Source organism: Gobio gobio (genome assembly GCF_949357685.1).
Source record: "Gobio gobio genome assembly, chromosome: 8".
Taxonomy (NCBI): Eukaryota; Metazoa; Chordata; class Actinopteri; order Cypriniformes; family Gobionidae; genus Gobio; species Gobio gobio.
The window spans coordinates 26,958,652-26,978,469 of NC_137114.1; the positions used below are offsets into that span (position 1 = coordinate 26,958,652).

The following is a 19,818-nucleotide window of genomic DNA, read 5'->3' on the forward strand; positions in this document are numbered from 1 at the left end:
TGCCCGCTCTGTGTTTCCTGGATTCCGCTCCAGACTTTCCTGTGCCCGATCCGTGTTCTCTGGATTCCGCTCCAGGCTTCCACGAGGCCGCTCCAGCCTTCCACGAGGCCGCTCCAACCCACGAGACCACCCCATTCCCCGAGCCCTCCACTCCACCCCTGAATTCCCCAAAGAATTTTTTTTTGGGGGGGGCTATGTACCTGTGGGTGGGAAACATGTGTGTGGCACACATGTGGGTGGGGCTCTGGTTCTGCCTAGGCGCCCAAAGACTCCTGCTCCGCCCAAGGCTCCAGACCCGCCCAGGTCTCCTGCTCCGCCCAAGGCTCCAGACCCGCCCAGGTCTCCTGCTCCGCCCAGGTCTCCTGCTCCGCCCAAGGCTCCAGACCCGCCCAGGGCTCCTGCTATGCCCAAGGCTCCTGCTCCGCCCAAGGCTCCTGACCCGCAATGGCCGCCCATGGCTCCACCCTGGAGGCCCCCCAGCCAGTCAGACCCCAGTGCTCCCGCCTCCAGGACTGCAGGGTGCCCACCCTCCCTCCCCGTTTGGACTTCTACGGTGCGAGGACGTGCCTACCGGGAGGGGGGTGTTATGTTACATGTCGATCTGTTTCGTTTCATGTATCACGTGTTCATTTGTCTCAGTTTCCCGCCTCCTGTTTGTTACTATGGTTTCCCTTGTTAGTCTAGTTCTGTTCAGCTGTTTAGTTAATCACCTGTATCACCTGCCCCTCTTTAAACAGTCATCAGTGTTTGTATTTAGTTTCCTCTTGTTCACCCAGTCTTTGTCTGGTCTACGTTATGTGTATGCTGTGTGGTGTTCTGTCCAATGGTTATTCTGAATAAATCCTATCTTGGTGGAAGTCCCGAATCTCCTCTTCACTGCTGCACCGAACATTAGTAACATAACCAGGTAAGAAACATCAATCAAACTTCAACTCAAAGAATAAAGGCATCAATCAATAATATACAAAATCAATAATTCAGAGATCGAGAATTTAGAAATATTTACCTGGTAGTGAGAAAACTACACACAGCAATAGTGTGGGAGATCTGCATACAGCTTCCCCATGTTTTGTGTCACCTTTCCCACGTAATGCCCTGCTTGGCAATTATAATACAAAGTGTAATATATTTGTATTTATAATATAATTATATTATATATTAAAAAATATAAATTAAATAATATTACAGAAGAGTCTGTGGAACAACTTATTTGTCAAAGTGTTTGTTTTTTAAAAGGCAAACATGGTAAAATTCCAGCTTAAATTCTCTTTTTGAGAGTTAAGATGTCTCAAATTGCATTCTCATGTCAATACATTTGAATATGAAAGGGCTGTGGTTCAGGGCTGATGTAAAGCACATTCATTGTGTCTCTTTTTAGATTTCAAATGCCTATTTGCTTAATTTAGTCTATTTAGTTTGCCCAAACATTATTTACTCACCTTCACCTAATTTTGGTCAAGTCCTGCTGGTTTCTTCATACAGTCTCAGTCATTTTAACAGCATAATGTCATTTGATTTCTGTATTAGAAATAACAAAATTATCTTATATTTTTGTTTCAGGTTTTCTCCTCTTTTTTACCCACACACGCCGCCGTCACCCTGTCTTGCAGGCCCTGCTCCACCACAAAATCTCTGCAGCAAATGCACAGACATCAAGAATTTAAAAAAAGTGCTGTAAGAACTTACAATAGAAATGACAATATTTAAAATAAACTACAACGGTAACTTCTTTGTACTAATGCATTATTAAAATCTTGCTAATATTAGTTAATGCACTGTGAACTAACATGAACAAACCATGAACCGCTGGATTTTTATGAACTAACGTTAACAAAGATTAATTAATGCTGAACAGAGTTCTTTTTCATGGTTAGTTCATGTTAACTAATGCATTAAGTAATGTTAACTAATACAACCTTATTGTAAAGTGTTACCACTACAACTTAAGAGTTAAATGTTTTATTCATTTCTGTAGTATACTCACTCAAAGCCTTTGATGGCAGCATTCTGCTTCATGAGCAACTCTCCACTGGATAAACACACGTGCTTATCTGTCCCTGTAACATCCAGACAAGATTCACGTTTCCTCCGTGATTTATGTGCTCAATAAACACACGCGTGCTCATCCGTCCCTTTAACACCAGACATGATTATAGTACTAATGGACAAATAAAAAACTTAAATTAAAAAACAAATGTAAATTTGTTTATTTACATTACTGACATTCATGTAATGTAAACAGTGTTGAACCGTGAATCATACATTATAGCACAGATACATCATTCTGATCAGATGTCTATTTCATGTTGTGATGTACTCATCTGCTAGCCTGGATGCCAGCCAAACTTAGCCCCGGCCACAACATTTGAGGTCGGGAAGTTCGGTCAGGACTTGATCCGTTGTGGAGCAACTATGCTCGAACCAAAGCTGTTCGGACCAATCGAATTGTCAGGACGGGCTTTATACGATGATGGACAGATGATCAACAGTAACGTAATCATCCATGTCACCAAAGAGCGCTTGGGTTGAATTTGTTTACTAAATGGAGAACTTTGTTCGTATATGCATTCACTATTATTATCATATATGCATTCACTACTATTTCTCTCAAAAAATGATAATAGTGTTGGTAAGGACTCCTTGTATATTTAAATTCTTTTTACACTCATCTTCTTCTTCTACTTCTTCCAGTGTGCGTGCAGTTGAGTTCTGTTGAAAACTATGCGTTGCTCAACATACGTCACTTACTCCGTTGCTCTGATTGGTTGTAGGTCTATCCAATTGAGTGCAGAGCCATTTTCTATCCTGGCACGGTTGAAACACGCCCCATAATCACAACCCAATGGAGCAGTATCAGACTCATATTCTGACTAGAATCTGAGTATGATGACGACAGGCTACTCATCTGCAATACTTATCGAAAATGTTCCTGTCAGATGTTAAAGGGATAGTTTCCCCAAAAATGAAAGTTCTACATGAAAGACTCGGGAGAATTATATAGACAATAGTGCATTTATTAATAGCTCAGCAAGCTAATAATATACAAAGTCATTTGGCGCAGGCCCCGTCTGTAGGCATAATCCGAGGGTATCGGATCTGCAATTCCTGCCTGAAAACGAGGGCAGGGACGCAGCCGACCCCCCGGGAGGTATGGACAGGACCATCCTGGTGGTGGTGGGGAGGATGGGGGTAATCGTCGCTTCAGTATCTGTGAACTCAAACATGTGTAAGTACCGAGCTTTTATACAGTGAACATGATAATATAATTGGATTGGAATGAAGGCAATAAGTGACGTAGTAATTGAGTCTTCCCAGCAGAACTTATGCTAAAGCTTTCATTTCTGTCATCATTTACTCACCCTCAAGTTGTTCCAAACCTGTATGAGTTTCTTTGTTCTGCTGAACACAAAATATGATATTTAGAAGATTGTTTGTAACAAAGCAGATAGAGCAACCATTGACTACCATAAAAAATACTATGGCAATGGTTGCTCAATGGTTGCCGTTCAATGTCTTTCCTTATGTCAGGAAATAAGACAGCCATGACATCTAAAAAAAAGGATTCTTTTATTCCTGACTGAGCCTCAAAGGAGACACAGCATTAATGTATTTCTTGTTTAGGGAAGAAAAACAGTTTTTGGGGATACACTTCCAATTAATAAAAGAAGCTGGCATATAACAAAACTAACCAAACCACCCAATTGACTCCAATGAGTGCAGAAAACAAAGTAGTAACAGAATTACAAAACAAAATAAAAAGGTTTTTCACATTAATGATCTCAAAAATAAATATAAGGTGTGCAAAACAATGGTAGAGGCTTGTATGTGCCTATATGAAAGAAATAAAACACAGCATAGGCCTACATGAGAAATCTGCACATTTTACTATATGAATAGGCTTACATTACAAACATTACACTTTAACCCCTTTTGTTCAAACCAGTCAATATCTAGACTGAAGGAAAAGTATACACTTGACACAGGATACAATACTCTTCATAAACACACTTCAAGAGAATAAAATGAGCAAAACTCACTCTTTTTGAAACTCTGAAGCACACGTGGTAGCTGGCACACGTGCGATCTCACTTATCGTTGCTCTCCCCTCTAACGCAATATAACGAACAATAATTACTGCATGCTCCATTAATATATATAATAAACAGTGTTATTTTAACCTTTTAACAACTTTCATAACATTTTAGATTAACTCACGCTCAATCTCCATTGATGTGGTCCGAATTCCCCTCCCCCACTGGAGATCTCTTAGGCTACATGCAGGAACACAACACTCATATAAACAGCGATTTACACCATCCCCTCGAAACAATCACACGATTGTAATCACCACAGATTTACAAGTCAATTTTAAACTGGAAATGTTCTCTCTTTAGAAGTTTTATCATCGATTTTCTTCCTCTGTGTAACTCTTGTTTTCTAACTGTTTGCTCTCTCTCTCAGTCTGAAGCACGCTCTCTCTCTCTGCGCATGCACAAACTCTAATGCCGAGTTCAGACTGCATGATTTTCAAACTCGTCGGATCACTGCTCTTTTCACACTGCATGACTATCTGGGGTAGCATTCAGTCACTGCTGTGTTCACACTGCACGATGGATCGGCGACAGGGGGTTACAAACTGCATGACTTTACAATAGGAAGAATCACAGACAACTCTCTCCGGTGTGCAAACTATAGGCTTGTTCGACTTCATACAGCGATTCGAGAGCAGTTGGCCAATACAGCCGGTGCAGTTTCTATAAAGCGGCTGCACCAGACTGCACGGACTCTGATGATGACAGCTGTTCCACGTTTGGCCAGATTGACCACATGACAGTGATCACGTGTGTTTCGAGTTTATTCTAAAAGCCTTCAGTTACACTAATGCTCATAAATCTGTTTTTTATAACAGTAAAATCTCCTTTCATGTAGTCGCAATGTTATATTGTCATGTTTATCAAAATAAAACTGATAAAAAAACGCAGACCCCACTTTATTGATAGTGTAGGCTTACATGGTGAACTTTATTCTTGTACAAACACGCGCTGTATTAAGCAGTGCATAAAGTATTACATGACAAGAATGTCTCTGAAACATCTGTGTATTTGACAAATATTGCATATATTTCACTTCAGCTGTGATAAAGTATGCAAACACAGCGTGAGCGTCACTATGAGAAGCAGAAAGTGTCCGACTTCACCTCTCCGTTTGCAGCCCCTCCTCGCCTGTACGCGGCTACTCTCACCGATCGGTTGCATCCAGCCGCAGCCGATGTCGAACACACCTTAAGTTTCACAACCAAACACACGTGAGATTGACAAGTAAACAGCGCGAGATCGCGCGTGTGTGAAACCGGAGTTCTCGCGCGAGACTGGAATTGTTGTTAAAAATGATAAACTGCAGAAAGTTTGTGATCCAAATAGTTTGTGTGCTGATTTGCCGCGAAAAGGAGAAAAAGAAAAAAGATTATGGCGGAGGAAATTGTTAGGGAGACAGAGGGAGCAAGGATTGTTTTCTGCAAAGAGAGTTTGAGGTAAATAAATCATTTTGCAATGGGCTACTTCTGCGGCTGGTGAAGCAAATGTCTGTGCTTTGTTTCTGTTTGATATAATTGTAAATATATCTATTAAAATACTGATATTCTGGTCTATAACTCCTCCCCGAACCTCCAGCTGCCTTGTATCTTGCTCTCTCATTGGCTGTCGGTCATCGCCGATGTATTTTTCAGTCAAAACACATTTCACACAGCAGGAGTTTGATATGTGATATATTTGAGTTTGATATAGTCCAGATATTTAGCATGCCAAATATCTCATGGGCGTGAGCGACTCATCTGCGATTCTCTCAGATCGCGTCTTTGATAATTCACACTGCTTGATTGTCACTTACGTGCACAAGCACCGATTTGCCTATGATTTCGGGCATTTGTTGGCAATTTCGCAAAACCTGTCGGCGAGTCAAAATTGGGCCTAAAATCAGGCAGTGTGAACTCGGCATTAGAGGGGACAGCGCGCACAGCTGTGTCATGCACACATGAGAATAAATCACCAGTGAAATTGATCAAATACCAGGATATTCCTGATCCGGTTACATATGTAAATCCACTTTGAAGACGTATGTGTGTTACTGGAGCTCCCTTGTTAGCTGTATATAATAAAACATATTTTTACTGCAAAATCACAACTACAACTGTCTAGTGTCTTTACACCATTTGAAAACACCCACGTCGCTGTTCTCCTCCGTGTTTGATTATGACGTATCCTCTTCCGTCCCCTCCTGGGATGGAAAAGTATCCATCGGAGGAGCACTCAAGAATCTGGGCAGAAGCAGTAGGCAATCCGGGAACTTCTCATCTTCTCTTTTATGAATACTGAGGTTTCGGACATACTCAGATGCAGCCATCGTCATTTATTTCCCCACATCCATGGCTTCCCATAACTCCATCACAGTTGGTGTTGAGCACTCACTCACTCACTCCCAAGATGTCCAGTCCATATTTCTTCATCTCATTGAGGACTAGGGCTGCGTGCTTTTGATACCTCGCACATGGTTCGAACATTCCATGCTCCAATGTGGATCTTTAGTTTGGGCCTGAGCAGACTGTCTATCACACTCCTAACTTCCTGCTGGTGGCTTTCATTAGAAATGGTCATACTGCCAGTTGGCTGAACCACTTGGCTCGAGTCCACTGCAGGCATTGTGTTATTTGCTTTGGTCTCGGTTTCAGTTACAGAATGGTGTTTTTACAAGGTGGGGTTGTTGACCCCACGCTCAAACCCCAACCTAGAGGACCAGGTGTTGTCCTTAGTCTGTTTCTTCACCTAAGATCAATCCGCCATGGTTAAACCTACCAGGGACAGAGGTCCCCGCTGACATAGCTCCCAGGTTCACTAGGACAACAAAATATTCCGGGGGCCATGAATGCTGGCGGTGACTAGCAGCTTTAAAAAAAAAAAAAAACGCTGACAGGGAAAGAGTTAAGTTCATCTTAAAATTACTGTAATATGATGGTGCTCAAATGTAGCAGACCAAGGGCAATTGTAGTAGAGATTGTTTCCAAACTATAAAACATCTATTCAAACTACTAGTGTCCACACAAAGAAAAAACACTTACTACAACATACAAGGATTACATCATTGTGTTCAAAGGCGCGTCAAAGCTCTCGAGATGAATCAACAAGAGGGAAAAGGATAAGCACTGGACTTACAGCTGTATATTTAAAAGCAGCTCACAAGCATTCAGACAGTCACTGTCAATGTTTGCTCTGACTGTAAAGCTTTATGTTTATTTATACAGGCCTGGGATTTCAAATGTTATGTAGCAAATTTATATGCATGCATATTTTCAGTATTTGAAAACAGCTTTTAAATGTGTTAAATGACAACTTTGCGATTTCTTTAAAAAAAAAAAAATTCTTGTAGTAATTATTTTTTTCAGCTTGTTTAAAACAGCAAACGCAAAGCTGCAATGAGTTCTGTAAATGCAAGTTATTCACCTAATATCTCCATTGTTCGCCCTCAATACTTTTTTATCATTGGACTTTCAGGTATACCGAATAGCACTTATTTCTATATATTTTTATTTATGATTTATTTTATTACTCTAATTGGGAACTCTCTAGTCCTTCTCATTATAGCTCTTGAACGGAGCCTGCACAGTCCGAAGTACATTGGTGTGTTTAACTTGGCCTTGGCTGATATTGGTGAAACTAATGCACTGATTCCTAACATGATGAAGACTTTTCTGTTTGACTCACAGTACATCTCATACAATGCTTGTTTGGCAAACATGTTTTTTGTGTTCTTCTTCAGTAGTTTGCAAAGTGTCACTCTTGTTGTTTTGGCATATGATCGGTTTATTGCCATTTGTTTGCCATTAAGATATCATGCAATTGTGAGCAATACCAGTATGATTTTAGTTTTTCCAGCAATATGGGCATTCAATTCTTCTATGGTGGCCTTGATGGTGTCTTTGATCACCCGACTTTCAGTTTGCGAATCCAATGTAATACAGAGTTATTTTTGTGATCACGGGCCAGTGTATAGGTTGGCATGTAATGACTATAACCTTAATAAGTCTGTGGGATTTGTCATCACAACTTTATACCTTATAGCACCACTGGTCATTATATTCCTGTCATACCTGGGCATTTTTCTTGCTTTAAGCAGAATTACAACCTGGGAAGGACGTTTAAAAGCACTGAAGACCTGTGTTTCTCACCTGTTGTTAGTTGGGATTTATTTCTTCCCAATATGTTTCACATACCTTGCACAACTATTGGCGTCTCTCACTCCCAATGCCAGAGTCATCAGCACATCTCTGGCATATGTTGTTCCACCAATGCTAAATCCCATAATTTATGTTTTAAACACAGCTGAAATCAAAAACATATTGCGAAAAATGCTTACCAACAAATCTGCACCAATTAGATAGAATATTTCAAAATGTAATGTATGTATATATATATATATATATATATATATATATATATATATATATATATATATATATATATATATATATATATATATATATATATATATATATATATATATATATATAGTATCATCAGCACTGAATGTATGCATTGGTGAATTGCAGTAATATGATATTTATTTATTTACTTATTTATTTAGAATTTCAAGAATGTATATGTACTGATTGTGGTATTACTGACCCCGATACAAAAAAAAAATATTTTATAAAGCAATTGGTAAACAATTATTGCTGTGTTAACTTATTTCATGTTACTCTAATTTTTCAGCCACCAAAATGTTATTAACTTTCATCTTTTACTGTTAGTAGTGGGTACATTCAAATAAATATGTTGTGTTGCAAAATCATGTGAAGAAAACACAGTTATGTCACAATTATGTTCTGTTAGTTTCACTTTTAATGCACTTTTAGTTTATCATCAGTTTCCTGTTTCCATTGTTCCTAGTTTCTCGCCAATCATTTGTTTTTATGGACACTCATTTAATCATCACAGCTGTTTATTATAGTCTCATTATCACCACGTGTATTTAAGTTCCTCCTTTTGATTCAGTTTGTGTTTAGTATTGATTGTGTATGTGTGCCACATGCTGTTACACTGCCTTTCTGCATTGGATTTACCTAAGTTTGTTTTATTAAAGAACCTTTTGTTTGTAGAAACCTGTTTGAACCTTTTTCTTCATCTTCATCTGAATTCTACCGTGACAATAACATTAGGCAGCGTGTAAATAGTGACTAGATTCTATTTACACTAAGTGGGCCGTATGGAGCAGTTATGATGGATATAGATGCACTTTTATGGACTTCAAAAACAGAGCAACATTCACTGCCATTATAAAGCTTGGAAGAGCCAGGACATTTTTTTAGTGGCTATTTGCACTAAGTGTTAATAGCAACTAGATTCTATTTACACCAAGTGCAAATAGCGATATATGCTATTTACAGTGTTAATAGTGACTAGATTCCATTTACACTAAATGAAAATAACATTTTCTTAGCGATAAAAAAGTGCAAATGGCTGTAGACGCTATTTACTAAGTGAAATAGCATACTAAGTTAAAATAGTGATATATTCTATTTACACCATATAAAAGTAGGGGAGCGCGGGGCACAACCTAATGCAGGGTTAGTTGTAACACGCATGGTTTAACACTTTTCACACATGCCAGGATGACGAAACTTAGTGTATTTACTAGTTGCCATATCAACATTATTTAGAGAAAAAATAGCGCCAGTATTAAAAAATCTTTGGAAGATATTACTGAACATTTATTTAACCATAGCAAAAATAAATTTCTTACTTAAGTTTATTTTTCATCTCAGGTTTTGTGTTTATTTAAAACAAGACAAATCTGATATTATTTTAATCTTATATCTGTTATTTAACAGTTGAGATCGTTCTTTAATGCTGATCTAACAAGCAGAAGACATGAGCTGAGGTTTAAATCCCAGTTGCACAGATGGGGTGCGTTGTAACACTGTGTTACAATGTGCCCCTATTAGAAATATGCCATTATATTCTATACTTTTATGAATTCTTTATGAATAATGACTGAGAGTCAATGTTCAGAAATTATTCATTATTATTATTATGTTTTTAACTGTGTTGAAGTGTTGTTGTCAAATTCAAAAATCAGTATATTTTTAATGATAAAAAATGCCAATATTTTATTTAAAAAAGTTAATAATTATATTTTATTGACAAAATATTTTAGTTTGTCTTGTATATTTCTTTGATTATATCAGGTAACATTTTAAGCTGTTATTTGGTCGTGTTACAATGTGCCACACCACATGTTACAATGTACCCCACCTACGGGGCACGTTGTCACATTTCACTTCCATTCTTTCGGGGTAAATCAAGAAAAAAGTAGACACTGTATTAATGAAACAAAACTACATATTAGTACTAGACATGTGGGGAATTAATTTGAGAAAAAAAATATTCTGAATCCCAAGTGAATTTACACAAACTGAGACAAAAAGCGTTCGGTTGCAATAAGCGTAAATAGTAATTACATTTAATTTATACTTTATTTTGACAGATACATACTATTTGCACCTCAGTATTGTTGTACATTAACAGGATGCAATAATAGCATAATAGCAATTTATTAAAATTATTAAATGGATGCCGCCTTAAAGGGACAATAAAAGCCCTCCCTACACCTACCCCTAAGCCCTTCCCAATAAATGATTTTATTATTATTAAACATTTCGTTAGGCACTTTATTTCCACATTTAGAACATTTTATTAATTTTTATTAAAAGTAAATGCATTTCTGGTGTGATTTGTGATGAGAAAAGAGATAAGAAAAAACTCTGCCAAAGGAAGATTCGAACCCATGTCAATCGTGTCAAAATCAAGATCCATTAGCCATACGGTGTACTGATTGCACTACTGAAGACATTGAAACCTATGCGTCTTTTTAAATCTTGTTTGGCCCAACCAGGCATTGTTAGGCGGAGCTAGTGCGAATGAATAGCACTTGCCAACAAGGCACGCTATTTGCACTTGGTATGTATGCTTTGAGTATTTATTGTGTATATTTATTGAGTATATGCTTGAGTATTTATGCTCTGAAACTTTAAATAATGTTTGCTATGTTTTGTGGAAGTTGTTACATTAAAGGCATTTCAAGAGCTTTGAGAACATAATTTAGTAAGGGCTACAGTATATACATGCTGTAATTGATACATTAAAGAAGATGTATTAAACTAAGATAATTTAAATTCCTGAAGGTTTCATTTATGCCCTGCAATAAGGCAAGGGAGAAAAGAGGACTAAAGACATTTAAATTAGTTTTTTTTTACTGAAAGATCAGCCACAGCAAAAAAGAGCCTCACAACAGACAGGACAGACTGAACAACAGACTGGACAGACAGAACAAAAGTTGTTATTTAAGTTTAAGTTTGTTAAGTTGTTATCAGCTGCATGTAGTTAGCCATCAGCAGCCACTCACGCAATGTTGTCATGACAACCGGTACAAAGCATTCCCTTCAGGAGGTTTACCTCATTTTAGTATTATTGTATTATTTCTTATTATTAACCTTATAGAAGAGACGAGAGTCGCATTTGTTTCTATTGAGCCTGATTTCTCAAAATGGTGTGTGTGTGTGTGTGTGTGCTTATCCTGGGTGCCATGACAACAGTGCGGCTGCTGACGGCTCACAGGCACAGGAGCGCGCACAGAGTAAAGGTCGAGCTTAGTATTTTGACTGAATAATAAGGTTTCTTTCTCGCCAAACCTTAAGCCTCCTGAACACTTTCCATATATGGCATGCGTATTTCGTATTTCGGCATCCGAAAAATATGGATTACTTTTATGATGGATAGATCAGAAACAGCCAATCCGAAAAAGATAGAAGGACATAGGGCATTGGAACAACAGCAGGGTGAGTAAAAGATAACTTTATTTTCCTTTCAGTGTAAACTATCCCTTTAAGTTACTCTAAAAAGTAATTCATTAATTAATAATTTATTTATTATAATAAAAAGTAATAATAAAAAATATGACAGGACAAAGGGAAATTCCATTAAATAAAAACACAATGTCCAATAGGATTCTAAGAATCCAATAAGATCCTACAGGATAAACTAAAATTCCAATAGGATTTTTTGACAAGGGACTATTCGACATAGCTTTAATCGTTGTGCAGAATACTGTAAAATTATATATTTTCTGCCTGATTTTTTGACCCGAAACCACATGAAATCACAGAAGGTCATTTAAAACACTCGACTTGTGGTATAAAGTAAGTTTGGATTAAACACATGGTTTTAATCTCATAAATTGTTGTGTATTGATGGTGTGCTAAGCTAACATGCTAACTTGCCCTAAGATGCCCTATTTTCAAGAAGGGCAATTCATAGAGTTTCAAAGAAGGTGAAGTGAGACGTTTGATCAAAGAAATTAGGTCTGAATAGAACAGTTTGAAAAGAGAGTAATCAGTAATTACAATGAAGACAACAATGTTAATTTCGTTGACGAATAATTTTCGTCAACAACCTTTTTTCACTGACGAAAGCGAGACGATAACAAAATAAAAACTAGTGTTGAATCTATGAAATGAATCTAGTGGTGAAAACTATGACGAAAACTTGCTGTCATTTTCGTCAACAAATAAAAAAGAGACGAAAATGTTAGGGAGGGACGATTAGGGAGTATGGAAGCCCGTTTCCGCCACAGTTGAGTAAAAAAATATGATTCTTTAAGTCATAATAATGAGAAACTTTCTCGAAATAATGACTTAACATCTCGAAATAATGACTTAACATCTCGAAATAATGACTTAACATCTCAAAAAAATGAGAAACTTTCTCGAAATAATGACTTAATATCTCGAAATAATGAGAAACTTTCTCGAAATAATGACTTAATATCTCGAAATTATGGAAGCCCCATACTATCATAGTATGGAAGCCCATTTCCGCCACTTAAAAAAAAAATTGGAGCGTAAAAAGTCAAAATTATGACATACTTAAATCATAATTATGACATAAAAAGTCGAAATTATGATTTACCAAGTCGAAATTATGACTTTAAAAGTCATAATAATGACATAAAAAATCGAAATTATGACTTTAAAAGTTGAAACTATGACTTTCTGCTCATTGATGTGCCGTGACCCGACACATGATGAGTTCATGAGAGCATGAATGAGTGTTTAACTGTAGTTTGAGCTGCTAATGATGGAATGATTGTCTTATTATCTGAACGGCAATATCTCTGAGCAAACGCTCTTCAGAGGATTTGAAGAGCAAGCTTTAGCGCAGAAACAACAGAACGGATGTGAGGTGGCAGCTGAACATATTCTCATGTGTTATTATGGAAATATGATCCAGAACACACACCCTCAGAATCTGCTGTAATGCAGGAGTGTGTCCAGTAATGACCCGTCCAGTGGGATCTGATCTGTACAGTCACCTGAGGGTGGCGCTGTTCCCAGCTCATATTTGCTCGGTATAGTGGGGGGTTATCCACTAGGTGGCGCTGTTTCGAAACTTCTCAGACTCCTTCATGAAATCTTGGTGATGACCCATACCGAGTTTCGTAACAATCCGTTCATGTGTTCATAAAATACAGCATTTTAGCACATAATTCAAAATGGCCAACAGCCAAAATGACCCATATGGTAAAATTGGATATCAGTCGACTCGGCATGGCATGCTGAATCTAATTTTATGATTTTTGGACTAACGTTCAGATGTTCTAAACAAAAATAGCAATTTTTTGTATCTCCGGACCAGTAGGTGGCGCTGCGGCGAAACGCTGCATGTTGCCTCAGGTCATGCTTGTGATGACATGTACCTAGTTTGGTTTGAATGCGATAAAGCGTTGCGGAGATATAGCCTTAAGTATATTTTCGCAACCGCTACTTAAAATGTGTTTGGTTGTACGGTCAACTTGGCATGGTCTGAAGATGATCTGTGTGAATGTGAGCTGGGGAGACTGAAACTGAACGCGGCAGTTTGCACCACAAAACAATAGAGACAATAGACTAAATGGACGCAAGATGACAATAAACATCAGTTAGCATTTTAGAGTTTTCTTAAAATAAAATCACATGACATGATCTTGAAAAAACATTTCATGAAATTCAGAGTTTTAGACTTATCATCTTCAGATTTGAAATAACATGGTCAGACGTGTGGCTTTAGCTTTAGTGCATTTATAGATTGCAACAAGACCAACTTCAATTTTATTTTCATAAAAATATTTAATAAAAATACATTTATAATAACTTTACAAAACTTTGAAGCTTATTTTAACTATTTTTTTTTTCATTATGACAATAATTAATTTTGACTTTACAGTAAACTGACAAGTGTCTGCTCTCAAATGAGACCATACTTATGCTTTTAGTGCAAAGGAATCATGAACATCTGTTTTAGTCTGGGTATGCCATTTCTTGGGATTTTTTCAAAAGCGGGGGTGCTGGCTAATAGGTACACTCTAAAAAAAAAAGGGTTCCCCTTTTCCACCAGAATGAACCAGGTGCTAGTTCAGAGCCAGTGCTAGTCCAAGTTCATAGTTGGTTCGACTGAGGAGCCTTCTAAGAACCGTTTGCTTTTCCACATGCTGAGAGCCACAACAGAGCCAGGTCTTATGTCACTGTATACGTCTCATCTTTCTCAGCAACGCTAGCGAGACAGCGGGAAACACAAACACACCAGGCTTGTTCGAGATGCATCGGCGCTGCGCAGACCGATCCACGTATCAAAAGCATAAGGAGTCGAATGCTCTCGCTGGACTCGTTGTCATACGGCGATCGGTCTGCACAGCACCGCTGCGAACAAGCCTTCCATCAACAATGCAAACGTTGCGTTACTATAGAATCACATGGCTTTACGATCCTACATCGGCATCAAAACACAACGAAAACACAGCGAATTCAACGCATTCATGCAGTTCGCCATAATTTGTATACTGTAGACGGAGATTACAAACGAGCAGCAGCTGTTAGCTAGCCTGGGAAAACCCAGACAACTTCCGGCAAATTTAGATTTGCTCTGCAAGTACTCTGGCAAAGACCCCATTCAAACCCATTTCTAATCCCTAGAAATCGCGGCACCAATTAGAAACGTTGGGGCGGGCTTTAGACGGTGACGACAGCGCAGCGACATTGAAGTAGATTTGCCGCTGTGGAGCATAGCTCGTTCGAATCAGCTATCGCGTCTGTTTTAAGCGATTTAAACTTTTCCTTTTCGTTAAAACCCGAGCAAAGAACAACACTCAAAGCCTTCATAACTAAAAAAGATGTTATCGCTGTCTTACCGACTGGATTCGGCAAAAGTCTGATACCAGCTTGGCCCTTTGGTGGCTAAACGAATGGGTCTTAGCGAGAGCCCTCTGGTAGTGTTAATGCTTTACAAAATATAGTTTTAAGTCCTTTTCAGGCGAGAATGTAGATGTTTAAAGCTCAAATCTGTGGTTTATTTATAAAGAGAGCGCCTTTTTTAAAATTTGTGAGCTCCAGTGGTTCAGCGGCGCACAATCGCTCATAACCCCACGAGAGGCGCCTTTCCTCGGCCAGTCCTTCTGCCGTCTGCCGCTGGCTCTGATGTCTCTGTAGTGGTTAAACATAAGGGGCCCTATCTTGCACCCAGCGCAATTGACTTTGTACACCGACGCATGTGTCATTCCTATTTTGCACCCGCGCAAAGCGCGCTTTTCCCTCCACAGAGGCACGTCGCTAAACTAGTGAATGAACTTGCGCTACCTGGGCGGTTCAGCGCAAAAAAGGAGGCGTGTTCCGGCGCAAACAATCCCTGGTGCTATTTTGCTGTTCCATTAAACAATTGCGCCAATGACCAGAAAAAACCTAGTCTAAAGTCAGTGGCGCGTTGCGCGTTGTTCATTATGCTATTTTAAGGGCGCATGCTTGACCATAATGTATAGCGTGCACAACGCGCATACACTTTGCTCATGTAATCTACACAGATGCAACAGTTATTTTTGCAAATCATAAATTGTTACACTAAAAAAATATTAACACATGAGATGACGGAAATCATTGTGGTGTGCCACGAAGATGTGAAAAAATAGGCATAAATCTAGCTTACAAATGATTCAGGCTAATTGTAATAATTAAGGATAAGAACTGTTTGCCCAATAGTGGCAAGACATATATGTATATAAGGACATCTGACAAATTGGTTTGTCCGTCAAGAACCAGGAAAAAAAATCGACTGAAAAACTGAAAAAACTGAAAGACTGAAAAAAAAAAGACTGTGAAATCACCTTAACCATAATGTACAACATTACAACTTCACTTCTCTGTCTTTCACTGCTCTAACAAGCACATCAGTCTCCTCGGCTGTGAACCGCTCCTGGCGTGCGCCTGGTAAATACGCCATAATAATAGCAATCCATAATGGAACTTGCGCACCTGCTTTTAAAGGGAATGTTGGATGACGCTCGGATTGGTTTATTCACGTTACGCCCAAACCACACCTATGAATAATGAAGCTACTTCAGACCAACCCATTTTAGATTTGCGCTGGGCGCAAGAGCCATTTATCCCGCCGGGAAAATAGCAACAGCGCCGAGACCCGCCCACAAAGTTACTTGCGCTTCGCGTTTTGACACTTGCGTTTCAGATCGTTAAAATAGGGCCCAAGATATGATTCGTCTCGTCTTGTGTAGATCTAACGGCTGATCTTTGCTCTCATTAATCTATAATTTGTTCCCAGACAGATCGTTTTGTCTGAGGGCAAAGTGAAGTTTCAAAACTTTATATTTTTAAGCTATTAAACTTTACCGTTGTAGTCTCCTAGCGCTGACTTTGACTGAATTGCTTTATTTATTGTATAGCTTCTTATACCTTTTACTTACTTTTATAATTGCTATTGATAATCACACATAAACTGACATTTAACAAAAAGAGACTGGGTTGTGTTTTATGTCATATTTAATTTATTACAGTGATAATCATAGCCTATATTATGTGTTTTTTTTTAATGTAAACAAAAAGAGGCTGTTTTTCTTTTATATTTCGTTTTGTTATAAACATGCATTGAAGATAATATGCATTGCCTGCACTACATATACAAATATATACTGAGTGATACTGTCAGCATTGTAGGCGGACTAGTGTCCTCCGGTCCTCGGGAGTTCGTTCTCCGGAGTCAAACTTGGCAAGTCACGGACGCAAGTCAGAAGTTCGCGTACGAAATATGTCATAAAACACCATGCCTCATTTCATAAAAAATAAAAATCTTAAACATAATAGCCACACGAATGTGGTTCAGGCAACGCGTAGCTAGGCCTACATTGATTATCTTATATATTTATAATAAAACGAAGTATAAAAAACCCTGCCTCTTTTCGTTTTACATTTTAAAAATAATATATTACATATTAATATGTGGTTTAGGTAAGGTGACCAGATTTCTGAAATGGAAACCGGGGACATTTCCTATTTGAGAACACAAGTACAGACAAGAACGCATATTGAGAAACGGCCAGAGTCTCAGATGTTTCTCCGTCGCTCTGCATACGTCATCTCCCTCATCGCTCTGATTGGTTTGAGGTCTATCCAATTGCGCCGAGAGGCATTTGAGCGACGCCCGTTGGTGACGCCCCTTTGGAAATGATTTGTCTATGAAGCTTTGCCAGACCATAACTCAGTTACTACTGAGAATGGTCTGGTTTTAACCAGGCTAGCTGTTAGCTCCATTAGCTGCAATTTCAAAAATGGCAGATCTCAAGTTTGTTTTCGTCTTGTTGACCCCGCCCCCAGCGCCTGACGTAATCGGTTCTTACTTCTAGCCCAGCAATGTTTTGGTGATACTTAAGAACCACTTTTCCTGGCTCGGAGCTGGTGCTTTGGGTGTGAAAACACAAAGAACCGATTTGAAACTAGGCTCTGGCTCCGAACTAGCACAAGCACTGCCTTGGTGGAAAAGGGGTATATGGCACCAAAAATGGTTATTGGCTCATAATCATAGGGGAACCTTTTTAAGTGCTATATAGCACCAATTTTGGTGCTTCAGTGGTTCTTCAGCGGTTCGGTGCTATATAGCACTTAAAAAGGTTCCCCTATGATTACGAGCCAAGAACCATTTTTGGTGCCATATAGAACCTTTTTGTAAAAATAACTCAGATTGTATTCGTCTGAAAGAAGAATGTCATATACACCTGGTTTGAGGGTGAGTAAATCATGGGCTAATTTTCATTTGTGGGTGAACTATCCCTTTAAGTATTACATCATGATCAATGTGTTGTCTAAAAGCTCTCAGGAGATGATTCAGAAGATATATTAAGATGGAGATTGCCAGTAATTTGTGCAGCATGAGAGAATAAGTACAATAAATTTACAACGGGGTAATTTAATTCAAAGAAATTCACAAACATTCAGACAAGAATTGTCATTGTTGTTGTTGTTGTTTTTTTCTGGCTCTAAAACTTTGTTATGTATTCAAGTATTCAATTATGTGATTCAAATATTATGGAAAGTTACATTAAGGTATATGTTTATAATTTAAAACTATATTTGTAGTTAAAATATCCTATTACAGGTTTGAAATGTTGTAAATTCTCTAGATTTTGCTTATGTCTTTGTGGTAATTTCTATTTTCAGCTTGTGCAAAACACCAAACTCAGAGCTGCCATGAGTTCTGTAAATGCAAGTTTTTCACCGAATATCTCCATTGTTCATCCTCAATACTTTTTCATCATTGGACTTACAGGTATACCGCATAGCAGTTATTACTATATATTCTTATTTATCACATATTTTATAACTGTAATTGGCAACTCTACAGTCCTCCTGATTTTAGCTCTTCATCAGAGCCTGCACAGTCCGAAGTACATTGGTGTGTTTAACTTGGCCTTGGCTGATATTGGTGAAACTAATGCACTGATTCCTAACATGATGAAGACTTTTCTGTTCGACTCACAGTACATCTCCTTCAATGCTTGTTTAGCAAACATGTTTTTTGTTCACTTCTTTAGTTGTATGCAGAGTCACACTCTTGTAGTTCTGGCATATGATCGCTTTATTGCAATTTGTTTGCCATTAAGATATCATGCAATTGTGACCAATGCCAGTATGGTTTTGGTCTTCTCAGCAATTTGGGCATTTAATTCTTCACTGGTGGCCTTGATGGTGTCTTCGATCACCCGACTTTCTTTCTGTGACTCTAATGTGATTCAGAGTTACTTTTGTGATCATGGACCAATGTATAGGTTGGCATGTAATGACTACAGCATAAATAGGATTATGGCATTTACCATCACAGCTTTATACCTTGTAGTACCATTGATCATTATTGTCCTGTCATATCTGGGAATCTTTCTTGCTTTAAGCAAAATTACAACTTGGCAAGGACGTTTAAAAGCACTGAAGACCTGTGTTTCACACTTGTTGTTAGTAGGGACTTACTTCCTCCCCATATGCTGCTCGTACATTGCTGCATGGTTAGTTTCTCTCACACCCAATGCAAGGATCATCAGTACGTCTCTGGCATATGCTGTACCACCAATGTTAAATCCCATCATTTATGTATTAAACACAGCTGAAATCAAAGACATAATCCGGAAAGTGGTTAAAAACAGATCTGCGCCAATTAGAGAGAGCATTACAAAATGATTAAAATGTCTGTTTATTTATTTAAAATGTATTGTGTTTGCTTGTTTGTTTGTTTGCATGTTTTTTTAAAAATTAAAAAAATATATATATTTAAAAATAATTAAATTACCCATATGAAAACTGCATGGTCCGGCCCAACAGAGGTAAACAATATCGATGAACAATGTCTTTTCAGAAACACACAATTTGAAAAAGTATATTTTGAAAAAATCACCTAGTTAAATAATTTT

The 19,818-nt window shown here is 38.2% G+C and overlaps 2 protein-coding genes across 2 annotated transcripts; both read left to right on the plus strand.

The window, feature by feature from the left end:
- Positions 1-7,465: 7,465 nt before the first annotated feature.
- Positions 7,466-8,431, plus strand: LOC307130664 (olfactory receptor 1M1-like; the record flags this gene model as incomplete). Its single annotated transcript, XM_079823760.1, has 1 exon — positions 7,466-8,431. One exon carries the CDS (start codon positions 7,466-7,468, stop codon positions 8,429-8,431), a length of 966 nt encoding a protein of 321 aa, XP_079679886.1.
- A 10,155-nt stretch (positions 8,432-18,586) lies between these two features.
- On the plus strand, positions 18,587-19,588 carry LOC307130091 (olfactory receptor 52E4-like; the record flags this gene model as incomplete). Its single annotated transcript, XM_079822969.1, has 1 exon — positions 18,587-19,588. The coding sequence occupies exon 1, from the start codon at positions 18,608-18,610 to the stop codon at positions 19,586-19,588; it is 981 nt and encodes a 326-aa protein (XP_079679095.1). The 5' UTR covers positions 18,587-18,607.
- Positions 19,589-19,818: the final 230 nt, after the last annotated feature.